We start from the raw sequence: 13,282 nt of genomic DNA on the forward strand, positions 1-13,282 counted from the left end.
CAAGTAGTCGTCTGTCAGGCTTGCATAGAAATCAGTCGTCAAATGAAACTGTAGGGTTTCTGTTTGCACACAGAGACATGCCCCACTTACCCAAGAGAGTAGGGGCTGGATTTTTGTGTTGGGCTCGGGAAATGCGAGTCGAGCCATTTCCTGACTTTTGAAAACCCGAGCCCGTCACTTTTGACTGTACCCACCATATTTTTGTCTCCTGGAGACATGCGCAAGCAGAGTTCGGGCTTCCCAAGTCCCGAGGCAGCATCAGAGGACTACGGGATGTGAGGAAGGCTGGTTAGAAGGCCTGCCTCGGTTCACTGGGACATCAGCCCAGCTTTCCACATCATTCTTATGCCCCCTAACTCTCTCTCTCTCTCTCTCTCTCTCTCTCTCTCTCTCTCTCTCTCTCTCCCCCCCCCCCCCCCCCCCCCCCCAAACACACCCACCCTCCATGGCCCCTTGTATTCCCATGCCCTTTCATATTTCCCATGGCCCCTCGAACCCCTTCATATTCTCCATGCTTCCACATATTCCCATGTCCGCCTCCATGCCTCATATTCCTCATGCCCCTCCATGCCACCATGTACCACCCATAGCTACTCTCCTAGTATCCACCATGCGCGGTCCTCAGGAGCCATGTAAACCTGCCCAACCTGACGAAAATAGTGGGGGATGGGAAATACAAATTTCCCCTCGGGCTATCAGTGATGACCCCAACATCAGAGGACATGCGTGCGGGGTCATAACCCAACCCAAAATGAACCTCTCCCTAATTATTGGAAGATTGCATGGGCCCATTTTTATACAGGAGATTTAAATTTGCTACGAGAAAAAGTTTTTCCTGACTCCAGGAGGACACAAAATTCTGGCCCCAAATGTGCACAGGGTGACTTCTAGCATTAACCAGCTAAATTCAGCCAGTCTACCAGACTGATTCCTGCTGCCTGTCCAGTTGGAATCACCCTACCTGCTGGAACATTGGCTTACAGGTTGCTCTGAAGCCAAGTGGACTGAATACTGACCCCCTTCAGATTCCATTAATGAGCTAGGTTGACAGGTCAGTCATTACCACCATGCAGCACGATGAAGCTGACTTGGATATCGGAGTCTATGGAACATAGTTTTGAGCTTCCATTTTCAGGCATGCCACTTTGATGTCTATTTACTTCTTTTCTCACCCTTTGCCTGAGGATGACAATCATTAAAGCTTACAGAAAAGGTCAAAGGCAAGAAAGGAACATTTGGCCAATCACGCTTGTCCCTTGTAGCACATCTCATCCACTGCTCCACACACTGCATAAATTACAAGTCCCTGCACAGAGGAAGAGGCTTTAAGCAAAGGTAGCACATTTTCCATTGGATCCAGTCACTTTCCTGGTAGACCCAAGGGGTTGTGGCAATGCTGTGCTCCCATTCAGGGCTACAGAATTGTTAATATCCTTCACACAACAAGTTGCTGTATTTCAAAGCATAATTCAGTTTGTGAAGATATTGGAGATGTTTCAATTTGGGAGGGTGCTGTACAAATGCAAAGCTTAGCAAGGCAGCACAACATTGAACTTAAATTTCTAATTGTGTTGAAAAGCTTATGATAAGAGGCCGTGAATAATAAATAAACTGCAATGGTGAATTCTATATTGTAACTCAGGCATTGTGGCTAAATCTTACAGTTGAGATAGAGACACCATAACCCTACAAGAGTGACATTGGCAGCAGTTTACCAGCTAGTGCCTGCCTAAGTCCTGGCTGAGGAGCCATGAAAGTAGAGAACCCATAAATCAGATCTAAAAAAAGTTAAACACAGGTCCATGTATCTGCAATGATAATGGCAACATGCAGCTAGTCTATACAGAATGGTAAACCTATACAGAAAGCAATCCAGGTGTGAACACATTTGTACTCATCTGTGATGCCCTTACAGTCAAATAGACTCCTTACCCTCAATGCTCAGGAATAATTGCTTGACAAACACTAAAATATTATAATTTTACAAAAGAAAAGCAAATCAGTTTTAACAAGAAAAGAGTATAATCAGCCTTTGTGTCCTGTTCTACCAGCCCAAAAACAGGCCACACCTTAAATCTGTCCAGGTTGAGAGCCATGGAATAATAACATCGGAAGACAAAAGCCAGAGTTGCAGTCCAAAATGCAAACCAGCTAGTCAAGGGTCAGGGTATGAAAGTAAGACTGCTGCCCAGGAAGCTTGGCCTGTAATATAAGCAGTTTTTCCAAAAGTAAGTTACCAGAAGTGCACCATTAGGAATGAGATTAGTTAGTGCTACAGGCTGTAACTTCCACTTCAGTCAGTACAACAGACAGCTGTTGAGCTCCCCGATAGGCCAGTAGGTGTTTTATTGAGCTGACTGTCCAGGTTTGATTTCCAGTCTCACCTGAATCTCAGTTGGGGCAGTGGTTGGATCATCACAATTGGCCTCAGCAGCCTGGGCCAATAAGAGGGAAAAACAACTAAGATTTCTGTTTTTGATCACTCCCATGTGCACATGTTGGTGAAGAGAGGAGCACTATCTGTCTGTGATTAAACACTCTACAGGCCTGCTTTATCTAAGCTTACTTGTGAAAAATGACCATGGAGCTGTACCCCAGCAAGGAGTCGACATCTTTGGGCAAGGAATGGGAAAAACATGCATTTATTTGCACGCAGTCTTTGTATGCAATTTGTATACATCTGTCCCAGTTTGGTGTCACATTTGGCTACATATGCAAAACATTTTTTTTAAAAGGGAAAAAGATAGCCAGTCACTTCATACTGGGTTCTTCTCACCTGGACCCAGGCACTTATAAGGAATGTCCCATATTTCTATTTCAAAACAAAAACAGAATTACCTGGAAAAACTCAGCAGGTCTGGCAGCATCGGCGGAGAAGAAAAGAGTTGACGTTTCGAGTCCCCATGACCCTTCGACAGAACTTATAAGGAACGTCCCATATTTCTATTTGCCTGTTTCTACCATTGTTCCACATGGAGTAACCAAGCAGTGACTTTCCAGAAGCAGGTCTATGTTCGTTGCTAAAATTCACAACATGGCCCCAAATCCCAGGCTATCTATAGGCAATGCCATGGAAAATCCAGTGACTTAAAAAAAAACACACAAAAACGTCAGAGTTGAAAATAGCTCAACACAATATTTGGAAAGTCTTTTTTGTGAAGATTGTGAGGCAACTCAATTCCAAATATAAAACAGTACTTATTAAAATCTTATTGAAATGACACAGCAATATTCTCTTCTTCCGTCTGCCCTGATCACCCTCCCCCCACTCCTCCCCAACCCCCTCATCTAGGTGAGACGACGCGGGAGAACAAGCAGGCTTCCTCCGGGGACAAGATAAAGAAGCGAGTTAAAACTCCGTACTCCCTAAAGAGATGGCGGCCTTCTACATGGGTTATTTCAACAGAACCCATCGATGGCGAGGTCAACAACAGTGGTGCAGTGGGGCGCTCAAAATCTAGCACCACCGTTTACCTGGTCGGGGGTGGCAGTGGGGGCACTGCCACAGCAACGGTCGGCAGGGAAACGGGAGTGAACTGCCTGTGAATCTTTGACTTTTACTTTGTACTTAGTAATGAGAGAGAGAGAAGAAACAAATATAAATGGACAGCTATTCCACCCTAAACCACCCCACCCTGACTGCCCCTTCCCCAATTGAGACTTGCTTTAGAGATCAGCTATGCAGCAGAAGCTTAGAATATCTAATATTTGAGAGCTTTTTTTTGTTTTTTTCCTCTTGTTGCACTTTTTTTGGAAAGGAAAAGAGAATCTTTAAGTGAAGTCTAGGCTGAGGCAAGCACTGTGAAGAGTCTCACAGGGGTTTCAGTAAAATAAGCAGCACACAACTTTGTCATTCCTGATTATGGATCAGCTGCCTCCCCCCTCTGAGATAATACAATTGGGTCCTTGAGGCATGTTTAACTAATGCTGAGCAATGTGACAAACCCTTGTGTCGTTTTCTTTTGTCTTTCCTTTGATGCCTTTTCTGCAGACATTCTGATTCTGTTACTGGCTTATGAAACATACAGTATCCTTTTTTTAAAAAACAGAAACTTTGTTGGAATGTGCAATAGGCTTAGCTTAGTAATGCTTTTGAAAAAAGAAAATGATTATTATTTAAAAGTTGCGTCTCTGTATATCACTGAAGGTTGCTGGTAGTGCATGGACTGGTGGTGACCTTGTTTTTCTTCACTACCACCCTCCCACCCCCCACCCCCACCCCAACCCCACTGCTGCTGAAAGCCTTGGCTGGTCCAGTATGCATGGTACCCAAATGTGGAAAAAATGGCGGCACACACCTTCCCTACCTCCCTATAGAATTCCCAATAGCCCTTAGTCCCCACAAGTATCTGACCCTTAAGTACACATCTAATATTAATGGACCAAGCAGTTAAACTCGAAACTCTAAACCCTATACAAAAGCATTTGCATTTGATGCTGGTGCTACATTGCTTTTGGAGCTTTTAGTGCTGGATCTTCTTCAGCACCAATCTTTTTTGCACCATTTTCTCATGCCTTATTGAGAGGGTGGATCCAAGCAAACTAGGTGATGTATTGAATTAGACACTAGTTTTTTCACCTCTGGGGCATGGGCTCAAATCCAATCCTGAATCGCCTCTTCTGATTGTTGGCTGTAAGCCTCTTTCCAAGGGTGAGGTCAGGCAGTCTTAATCCAGCTCCTAGTTGTCATGGACTCGCTGTACAAAATTGCTCCTAATTGGGAATAAACTCATAATCAACACTACACCCTTTATACCTTGGGCTTTTACAAAAGGAAAGGGAAGGGGGCAGGATTCTCTTTTTGATTTGAGATCTGTTTGAAGTTTGCTGCACTGAATTTTTGCTTGCTTTAAACTCGTGTGCTGTAGCTTCTCCAAATTGTGTTTAGAATATAGCTGACCATTTGGACCTTTTGCTTCAGAAGTGGACTGGGGCATGGAAAGAGGAGTGGAGCAAACTTGGATTACATGGGTTAGGACGAAACATAGCCACTTGTTTGTGTTCATTTGAAACCTTGTTTGTCAGGATTGTTGGAATTACGTGGGCTATAAAATGGTCTCCTCTGTTAATTGTTCAAGTCTAGAGTAGCCTGTTTATAGGACAATTGACTCATGCCAATGGTCAGTATGTACCCTCAGTCAGAATGCTGAATATAAATAACAGGTGAGTGAAATTCATTGCCCTGAATCATGCATAGATTTGAAACTTACAATGGGAAATGTTGGCCATATCAAACTAGTAAAATAAGCAGTTTTAATAATTTAGCCCAGCTCAGTGTATACATACAGATGTCACTTTATGGTTACCTAACAGAGGCTCATTTGGTCAGTGCACTGAGCCATACATACCTTGCAGGGCTAGATTTAATCACCAGGCCTGAGCCCAGTCTCTGATCTCAGAGGATTTAGCAGTTTGGCTACTGCATTTGAATCCCGCTTTTAACTGCTATTTAGTGATCAAATAACTGGAAGGCATCATGTAAGTACCAGAGTAAGTTGGTCACTGATGCCCTCCATTGAGAAATAGCACTTACTAGTCTGGTATGCAAAGAATGCTCCCTGGAGTGAGATACCAAAGGTCAGCTGGGTCCTACAGTCAAGACAGGGGAACAAGGGGAAAAAAATTAAACCCTCAATGGAAGTATTTATATCATGCACAGTCATGTCCAGTCCACTCCAGTGGTGTGCTTAATGTTATTTCTCCTTCACATCATTGCCCATGCCTAGCACTGCTTGGACAAAGTTACTCCTTTCATGTTTCCAATATAGTGCTGGTTAGCAGCAGGGTGAAGTAAGGAGGGAGGGGTGCCTCTAGTGGGGTGGGTGGGAGAATTGATTCTTACTGGCTTGGACTATTACCCAGTCTGAAACATAGCAGAAGCCCACTTATTTATTGACCCCCTCAGGGTAGCAAGCCTTTCAGCAAGAGTGAGAAATCAAAAACTTGCTCCGAGAGTATCAAGCCAGGTATCCTGAAATATCAGCTGTAACTAATCTGCTGATTGTGTGTGACCACAGTTAAAAACCCCAAAGGAGCTTTTTAATGTTGCGAATGCTGAAAACCTGAAATGTAAACAGAATATTCTAGAAATCCACAGGAGGCCTGTTGCCAGTCAAGAGAAAAGACAGGTGAACGCTTTGAGTTGGGGCCCTTCCCAGTCCTTTGTCCTTTTTCATTGCTGATGGACCTGCCGTGCAGTTAGCTTTCTGTACAATGTGCCAGTTTCAGGCTGAGCTCAATCCAGTCATTGTCTCTGCCATTTTGACAATCTTTTTTTGGTGGGGATGGTAGGGGAGGGAATAGATTTTGCTTTCAGTAGGAAAGTTTAATTCTAGATCACAGCAGAAATCCCTGTTAAAACACTAAGGATCCAAGGTTAAGTGGGTGCAGAAAGCATTTTAATCAAAGACACTTGTCAAGTTCTGCATCAAACTGAATGTCAGTTATTTGGATATAAGGATTAGACCTTAAGGGGCTATCCTGTCCTGCTTATAACTAGTATGCAGACAGCAGTTGAACCAGCTAGAGAAGTGAACAGGAATGGCTGAGAGGCAATTCCCCTTGTGGTTACCAACTAAGGACTGCATACACCTGATTGGCTAAGTTTATTACGGTTCTGGAGTTTGACGCCCGGCCCTCTGTTTAACTCAGCCGAGCCTCTGGGTGGAGTTGGGCAAATCAGCTGGAATGCACCTAAATGTGAAAACAGAGTTGGCTTTGGGGCTTGGATGCCCCCTACAGTCAAACATCTCACCAACACTCACTGTATAAATGTGTGTGTGTGGAACATGACAATCCTGGGTGAGTTACTGGAAGGCGAGCAATGCTTGTGGAACTGTACCTCAGCAAGTGTTGGTGTCATCAATTAAGGAGGGAGAGTAAATTTGGAATGTGCTAGGGCAGGGGATGTCTTTGATTAGAATAGGTAGTGGGAGACATGCATTACATTTGGAGAGTAAATTCATTGTCAGCAGGTCCTGAAAATATTTCTTACAGCCCAGGGGCAGTTGTGTCTGGGTTTATCCCAGCCATGTACTGGAGACAGTGTCCAGACGCTGGAGAATAGTGCAAAGACATATTATATCAGGTAACTTTATTAAATTAAAGGATTGTAGAATTGATTAATGACTAAATACAGCCCCGTTATTGAAATATACTGCAGCTTTGAAACTATTACCCCAGGGCCATCAAGTACTTTACAAACCTTGCTATATAAATATATAAATGTGTTAATTAATCTAACATAACAGAACATTATAAGAGCATTTTCAGTTATAATATTGAGGTGCTATTAGCAGTTGGAGTATTTTATAATGTTATTGAGATTGATATTTTTTGTTTCTATCCCCATTACTGGTTGTGTATATCAGAGCACCGTGTGAGTCACTGCCCAGTGACTCAAAGTAAACTTCACGAATTGTAACTTTTCTCACAGACTTTCCTCTCAGTGGCAGATTCAGAATTGAAATCGCAGCCTTGGGATGTCACCTCCAGTAATGTTTAATGATGCATCAGCCTGTGTCATTTAATAATCCAAAACAAAATGTTTTGACACCCTTGTCCACTCTTGGATAGATATTGATTGGGCAGATGGGATGTGTGTTTTGTAAAGTTTGTAATGCATGTTTATTGTAATGTTGAATGTGTCTGAATGAAGCTGTTCAAACTACTGTTCTCTTCAGAATTAATAATTTAAAAAAGTCAGCTGGCACTGTAGGGACAACTGTAAACCACAACCTGTTTTCTATAAGCGCTGTAAGTAAATGCTTTGGTAACTCCAAGTTCCAATAATCAGAGAAGAACAAAGTTTACTCGTATAGTTTGCTGACTTTTGAGGTGACTAGCTGGCTGTAAAATCCTGCATATTAAAGAGTATATTCATGACAAACTGGCCATCTCATTCATTGTTTTATTTCCCTTCCTCCCCCTCTGAATCCCCCATTAGCCGTCTAGAAACACAAACACACATAAGCAATTTATGCTCATTTGAAAAAATTATACTCTGCTGGAAAGCTGTTCCTGCCAGCTGAAGGTTCAACATGAAATGAGGTAGAAACTTTTGATTCAAAATGGACAAAGGCATACAACACAACACCATCGCTCGCCCCACGAGAACTGTGTTCTCATAGAGGCCATGGGTCAGTTAGTGCAGTTAATTGGAAAATAACACACTGGCACAGTGGGGACCTGCCAACCTGTACTGTACCTGCCCCCAGAGTGTTTGATGGGAGAGTGAAGAGGGAGCTATACTTAATATGTGGTCCAATCTGTTCCTGAATTGACAATGGAACATTCTTTAACACTTCCTCAATGAACCCAAATTTGTAAAAAAAAAAAATAGTTTAATGGGGTAGAAAAACAGATGGCTTCATATCATTTTCAACTAAATGATGAAGGAGTGGGGAAGTTATGTGAGGAACCAAGAGAAGAGGATGGTGGTATAGGGGGCTGAAATACTTGTATAAGAGGCAGAGACGTGGTGCAACAGCAAGAAAAGAACTTGTATAACTTGTCAAAATGCTTTACCGCCAATGAAGTGTTTTTGAGATGTAGTGACTCTTGTAATGTAGGAAATACAGCCATTTTTTGCACAGCAAGGTCCTGGTAATAATGACATGATGAAAGAGCACTTGATTTGTTTTTGGTGATGGTATTGGTCAGGAGACTGTGATGAATGCTACTGCTCTTCTTTGAAATATTGCCATGAAATCTTTTACATCCAGATGTTGAGAGCTGATGAAGCTTTAGTTTAACATCTCATTGAAAGATGGCACCTCCGACAGTGCAAGGCCCCTTCAATACTGCACTGGAATGTCAGCCTAGAGATTGTGCTAAAGTCTCAAAAGTGGGACTTGAACCCACAACCTTCTGACTATCTGTTGGGCCATGGCTAATGTTTGATTTATGTGTATCAGAAATATGATGGAGAGACAATCTGCTTGGGGTTAGGAATCAAAAGACCTACCCTGAATGTGGTATACACTTTTTGGAGGGAGGTCGTAGTCAGTAACACCTCTTGAACCCCAAGACTGCTTTCTGGTACAGGAAGAAGTTAAATTACTTCCTAGAGCAGCCATGATAAGCAACAGATCCTCCCTGCGGTATCTTCATATGTATGCCACTCCTTTCTCCTTTAACCTCACAATGCTAGTAGAAGTGGGATCTGACAATGGGGGTCAGTAACCAGCCCCAGTCCCTGATCCAGGAATCTCCACTGTTTGTCTCCTGCTTTACAGGGAAGGATGTTGGATGTGCATCACACTTACATGGAGGTGCTGAGGGCCTAAAACAGATCGCGGTACAAAGCCACCCTCAGTATCAATACACCAAAGAGATTTGACTCAAATGCAGTACTACTTGGAACAACAAAATGTGCATTTAGATAACATCTTTAATGTAATAAAACACCTCAAATTGCTTCCCAGGACTGTTATCAAACAAAGTTTGACATTGAGCCATTTATTAAGACAGGTAACCAAAAGCTTGGTCTAAGAAATAGTTTTTAAAGAATGCCTTAAGCCAGGAGAGAGAAGTAGAGAGGCAGAAAAGTTTAGTGAGGGAATTCCAGAGCTTGGCTCTAGCAGCTAAAGGCATGGGCATTGATGGTAGAACAATGCATGTCAGATGCTCAAAGAAGAAGAGAATTGGAGAATTGCATAGAGCTTGAAGGGTGGTTCAGCTGGAGAAGGTTACAGAGATAGGGAGGGGAAACGCCATGGAGGATTTTGCAAACAAGAAGGAGAATTTTATCTACGAGGTGTTGCCGGGCCAGTAGCCAATGTAGGTCAGCAAGCACAAGGGTAATGATTTATCGGGATGTGGTGCAAGTTAGGAAATGGGTAGCAGAGTTTAATAAGAACATAAGAAGTAGGAGCAGGAGTGCTCCATATGGCCCCTTGAGCCTGTATCCGCATCTCAATAAGATCATGGCTGATCTAATTATGGTCTTAACTCCACTTTCCTGTCCATCCCCATAACCCTTGAATCTCTTGTAGATCAATTTTATGATGAGTTTTGGATGAGTTCAAGTTTGTGTAGGGTGGAAGATGGGAGGCCAACCAGGAGAACGTTGGAATAGTCAAGTCTAAAGCTAATAAAGGCATGGATGAGGATTTCAGCAGCAAATGAGCTGGGACAGGGGAAGAGACCAGTGATGTTATGAAGGTGGATCATGGTGATGGTGTGGATGTGTAGTTGGAAGCTCATCTCCAAATTAAATACAAAACCAAGATTGCACTTAGTCAGTGACCAGAGTTGGAAATATTGCGGACACCTTGATCACCCATCCCAGTTACAGTTGATAACCACTTTCCCTATGTTCTTCCTCAATACTGATGTTTGGTATCAGGTAACTTATGCAAGTCAGAGATGGAACCGTCCTGATATAGTACTACACATTAGGGCAGCAACAGTTTTGGACTTCATACCAGACACTGATTTGTGGTGGAAAACTTATGCAATGGGCAAGGCAAACTATTTGACTATTTACAAATGGACGCACAAGGAATTCAGCATCTTATATATAAGTAGATTGACAAAATTTTGCTATGTTAGGTTGTCATGAATAGATAAGCTAACCTCACTGTCTTTACAATGATATTACCTAGTTGAGGTTACAATTTTCATGTAAATTATTTTTCATTTCACTAGGTTCCTCCCCTGTGTCATCAGTTACCAGACTATTGGGTTTTATTGGTTGTTTTCTTGCTAGTCTCAGCTCTCCTGTTAGTTCTGGTTTCTGTCATTTTTAGACGGTTAACCTTTTTATTTCACCAACCTGCTAGGTTTCCATTAGCAGCTCAGTCACTCTGATTCTGTCATTGCTTCAGAAAAGTTGTGAAATTCTGAAGAACAAATTTTTCCATTCATGGAATTGCATCTTCTGGGGAGATATCTTAGACTTCCTTGAAACACAGGTTTTTTCAACAACAGCTTGTATTTACATAGCATCTTTAACGTAGTAAAATGTCCCAAGGTGCTTCACATGCGTATGATCAAACAAAATTTTACACCGTGCCAAATAAGGTGATATTAGGGCAAAGTCAAAAGACTTGGTCAAAGAGGTAGGTTTTAAGGTGTTTCTTAAAGGAGGAAGGAGAGGTAGTGAAGTTTAGGGAGGGAGTTCCAGAGCTTTGGCTATCAATAGTGGAACAATAAAATTGGGGGTGCACAAGACACTAGAATTGAAGGAGTGCAGATATCTTGGATGGTTGTATGGCTGGAGGAGGCTACAGAAATAGGAAGGAGTGGAGCCATTGAGGAATTTGGAAATGAGGATGGGAATTTTAAAATAGAGACATTGTTCATCCAGGAGCCAATGTAGGTCAGCATAGGGATGATGGGTGAATGGGACAAGGTGTGAGTTAGGGTATAGGCAGCAGAATTTTGGATGACCTTAAGTTTATATAGGGTGGAAAATAGGAGGCCAGGCAGGAGTGCATTTGAGTAGTCGGGTGAAGTAAATAAAGGCATAGTTGAGGATTTCAGCAGACGATGACAGGGTGACTTGGGGAGGTTGGCGGCAGAGAGGAGATGTTACGTAGGTGGAAATAGCTGATCTTTGTAATGGTGTGAATCTGTGGTTGGAAGCTCATCTTGGATTTACAAAGGACACCAGTGTTGCAAACAGTCTGGTTCAGCCTCAGCATTGTCAGGGAGAGAATTCAATTTGGTAGCAAGGGAAGGAATGAATGTTGTAGCAGAGACTGAAGACAATGACTTTGGTCTTCCAAATATTTAGTTGGAGGAAATTCCAACTCACAGGGCAGAATTGTCCCAGATTTGCACTAAGATGGTGGGTTTTCACATTGTATCATCCCAAACCTGCTGCATTACTTATGCATTCTCGGGAAACATGCCACTCCCATGGTGGGTGGGTTCTGATTCCCCCACCATGCCATCATCTCACCGCTTCATCATGCCATTTCCAACCTAATGGAACCTTTCCCAAATCTGAGGAATTTTGGAAAATTAAAACCAATGCATGAACAATCTCCCTAGCTGCTATTTTTAAGACCCTAGGATGAAGTCTATCAGGACCCGGGATTTGTCAGCCCACAGCTCCAACAATTTTCTCAGTACCACTTCCCAAGTGATTGTCATTTTTTTAAGTTGCTCCCTTCCATTTCCATTTCCTGATTTATTGCTATTTCTGGGATGTTACTTGTAGTGAAGACCAATGCAAAATACCCGTTCAATTCATCTGCAATTTCCTTATTTCCATCATTAATTCCTCAGACTCACTTGCTATAGGACCAATGTTTACTTTGTTTACTCTTTTTTTAAAATATCGATAAAAACCCTTACTATCTGTCTTTATATTTCTAGCTTACTTTCTCTTGTACTCTAATTTTTCCTTATCAATTTTTTAGTCATTCTTTGCTGTTTTTTATATTCTGTTCAATCTTCTGACCTGCCACCCATGTTTGCTCAATTATATGCTTTTTGTTTAAGTTTGATGCTATCATTAACTTTTTTAACCACGGATGGTGGGTCTTCGCCTTGGAACTTTTGTTTTTCATTGGAATGTACCTATTCTGTGTATCCTGAAATATCCCCTTAAATGTCTGCTACTGCAACTCTATTGCCATGTCCCTTGACCTAATCTGCTAGTTCACATAGCTAGCTCTGCTTTCATGCCCTTAACTGAATGTAACATACAATCATATTATGATCGCTACTACCTAGGGGCACCTTCACTATAAGGTAATTAATTAACCCTCTCACGTTGCGCAATACCAGGTCTAGTATAGCCTGCTCTCAGGTTGGCCTTAGAATGTGCTGTTTTAAGATACTACCCTGAAAGCATTCTATTTGAATTCCTCATCTAGGCTACCTTTACTCATCTGACTTTCCCAGTCTATTTGTATATTAACATCCTCCATGATTATCACAGTACCTTCCTGACAAGCTCCCATGATTTCTTCCTTTATACCCCAAATTACCATATGATTACTGTTAGGGGGCGTATACCACTCCCACAAGTGACTTCTTGCCTTTATCATTTCTCATCTCTGCCCAAACTGCTTCTAAATCCTGGTTTCTTGAACTTAGTCCATCCCTCTATTGTGCTAATACAAACATTAATTAACAGTGCCACCTTCCACCTTTTTGCTAGCTTCTTGTTCTGCCTAAATGTTATGTACTCTTCAATATTCAGCTCCTAATCTATGTCATCCTGCATCCATGTCTCTGTAATAGCTATCAGATCATATTTATTTATTTCTAAATACGCCAACAGTTTATCTGTTTTGTTTCAAATGCCACATGCATTCAGATATAG

The 13,282-nt window shown here is 42.2% G+C and overlaps 1 protein-coding gene across 4 annotated transcripts in view; it reads left to right on the plus strand.

The window, feature by feature from the left end:
• The window catches only part of bmpr2b (bone morphogenetic protein receptor, type II b (serine/threonine kinase)), a 333,412-nt gene extending 325,524 nt beyond the window's left edge, over nucleotides 1-7,888 (plus strand). For all 4 annotated transcript variants that reach the window (XM_041200905.1, XM_041200903.1, XM_041200904.1 and 1 more), the window contains one exon: nucleotides 3,293-7,888. In XM_041200905.1, the coding sequence (XP_041056839.1) occupies nucleotides 3,293-3,546 (254 nt within the window). In that variant the 3' untranslated portion in view covers nucleotides 3,547-7,888. The remainder of the gene's footprint in view (nucleotides 1-3,292) is intronic.
• Nucleotides 7,889-13,282: the final 5,394 nt, after the last annotated feature.

The sequence above is a fragment of the Carcharodon carcharias genome, chromosome 12 (assembly GCF_017639515.1).
Source record: "Carcharodon carcharias isolate sCarCar2 chromosome 12, sCarCar2.pri, whole genome shotgun sequence".
In the NCBI taxonomy this organism is placed as follows: Eukaryota; Metazoa; Chordata; class Chondrichthyes; order Lamniformes; family Lamnidae; genus Carcharodon; species Carcharodon carcharias.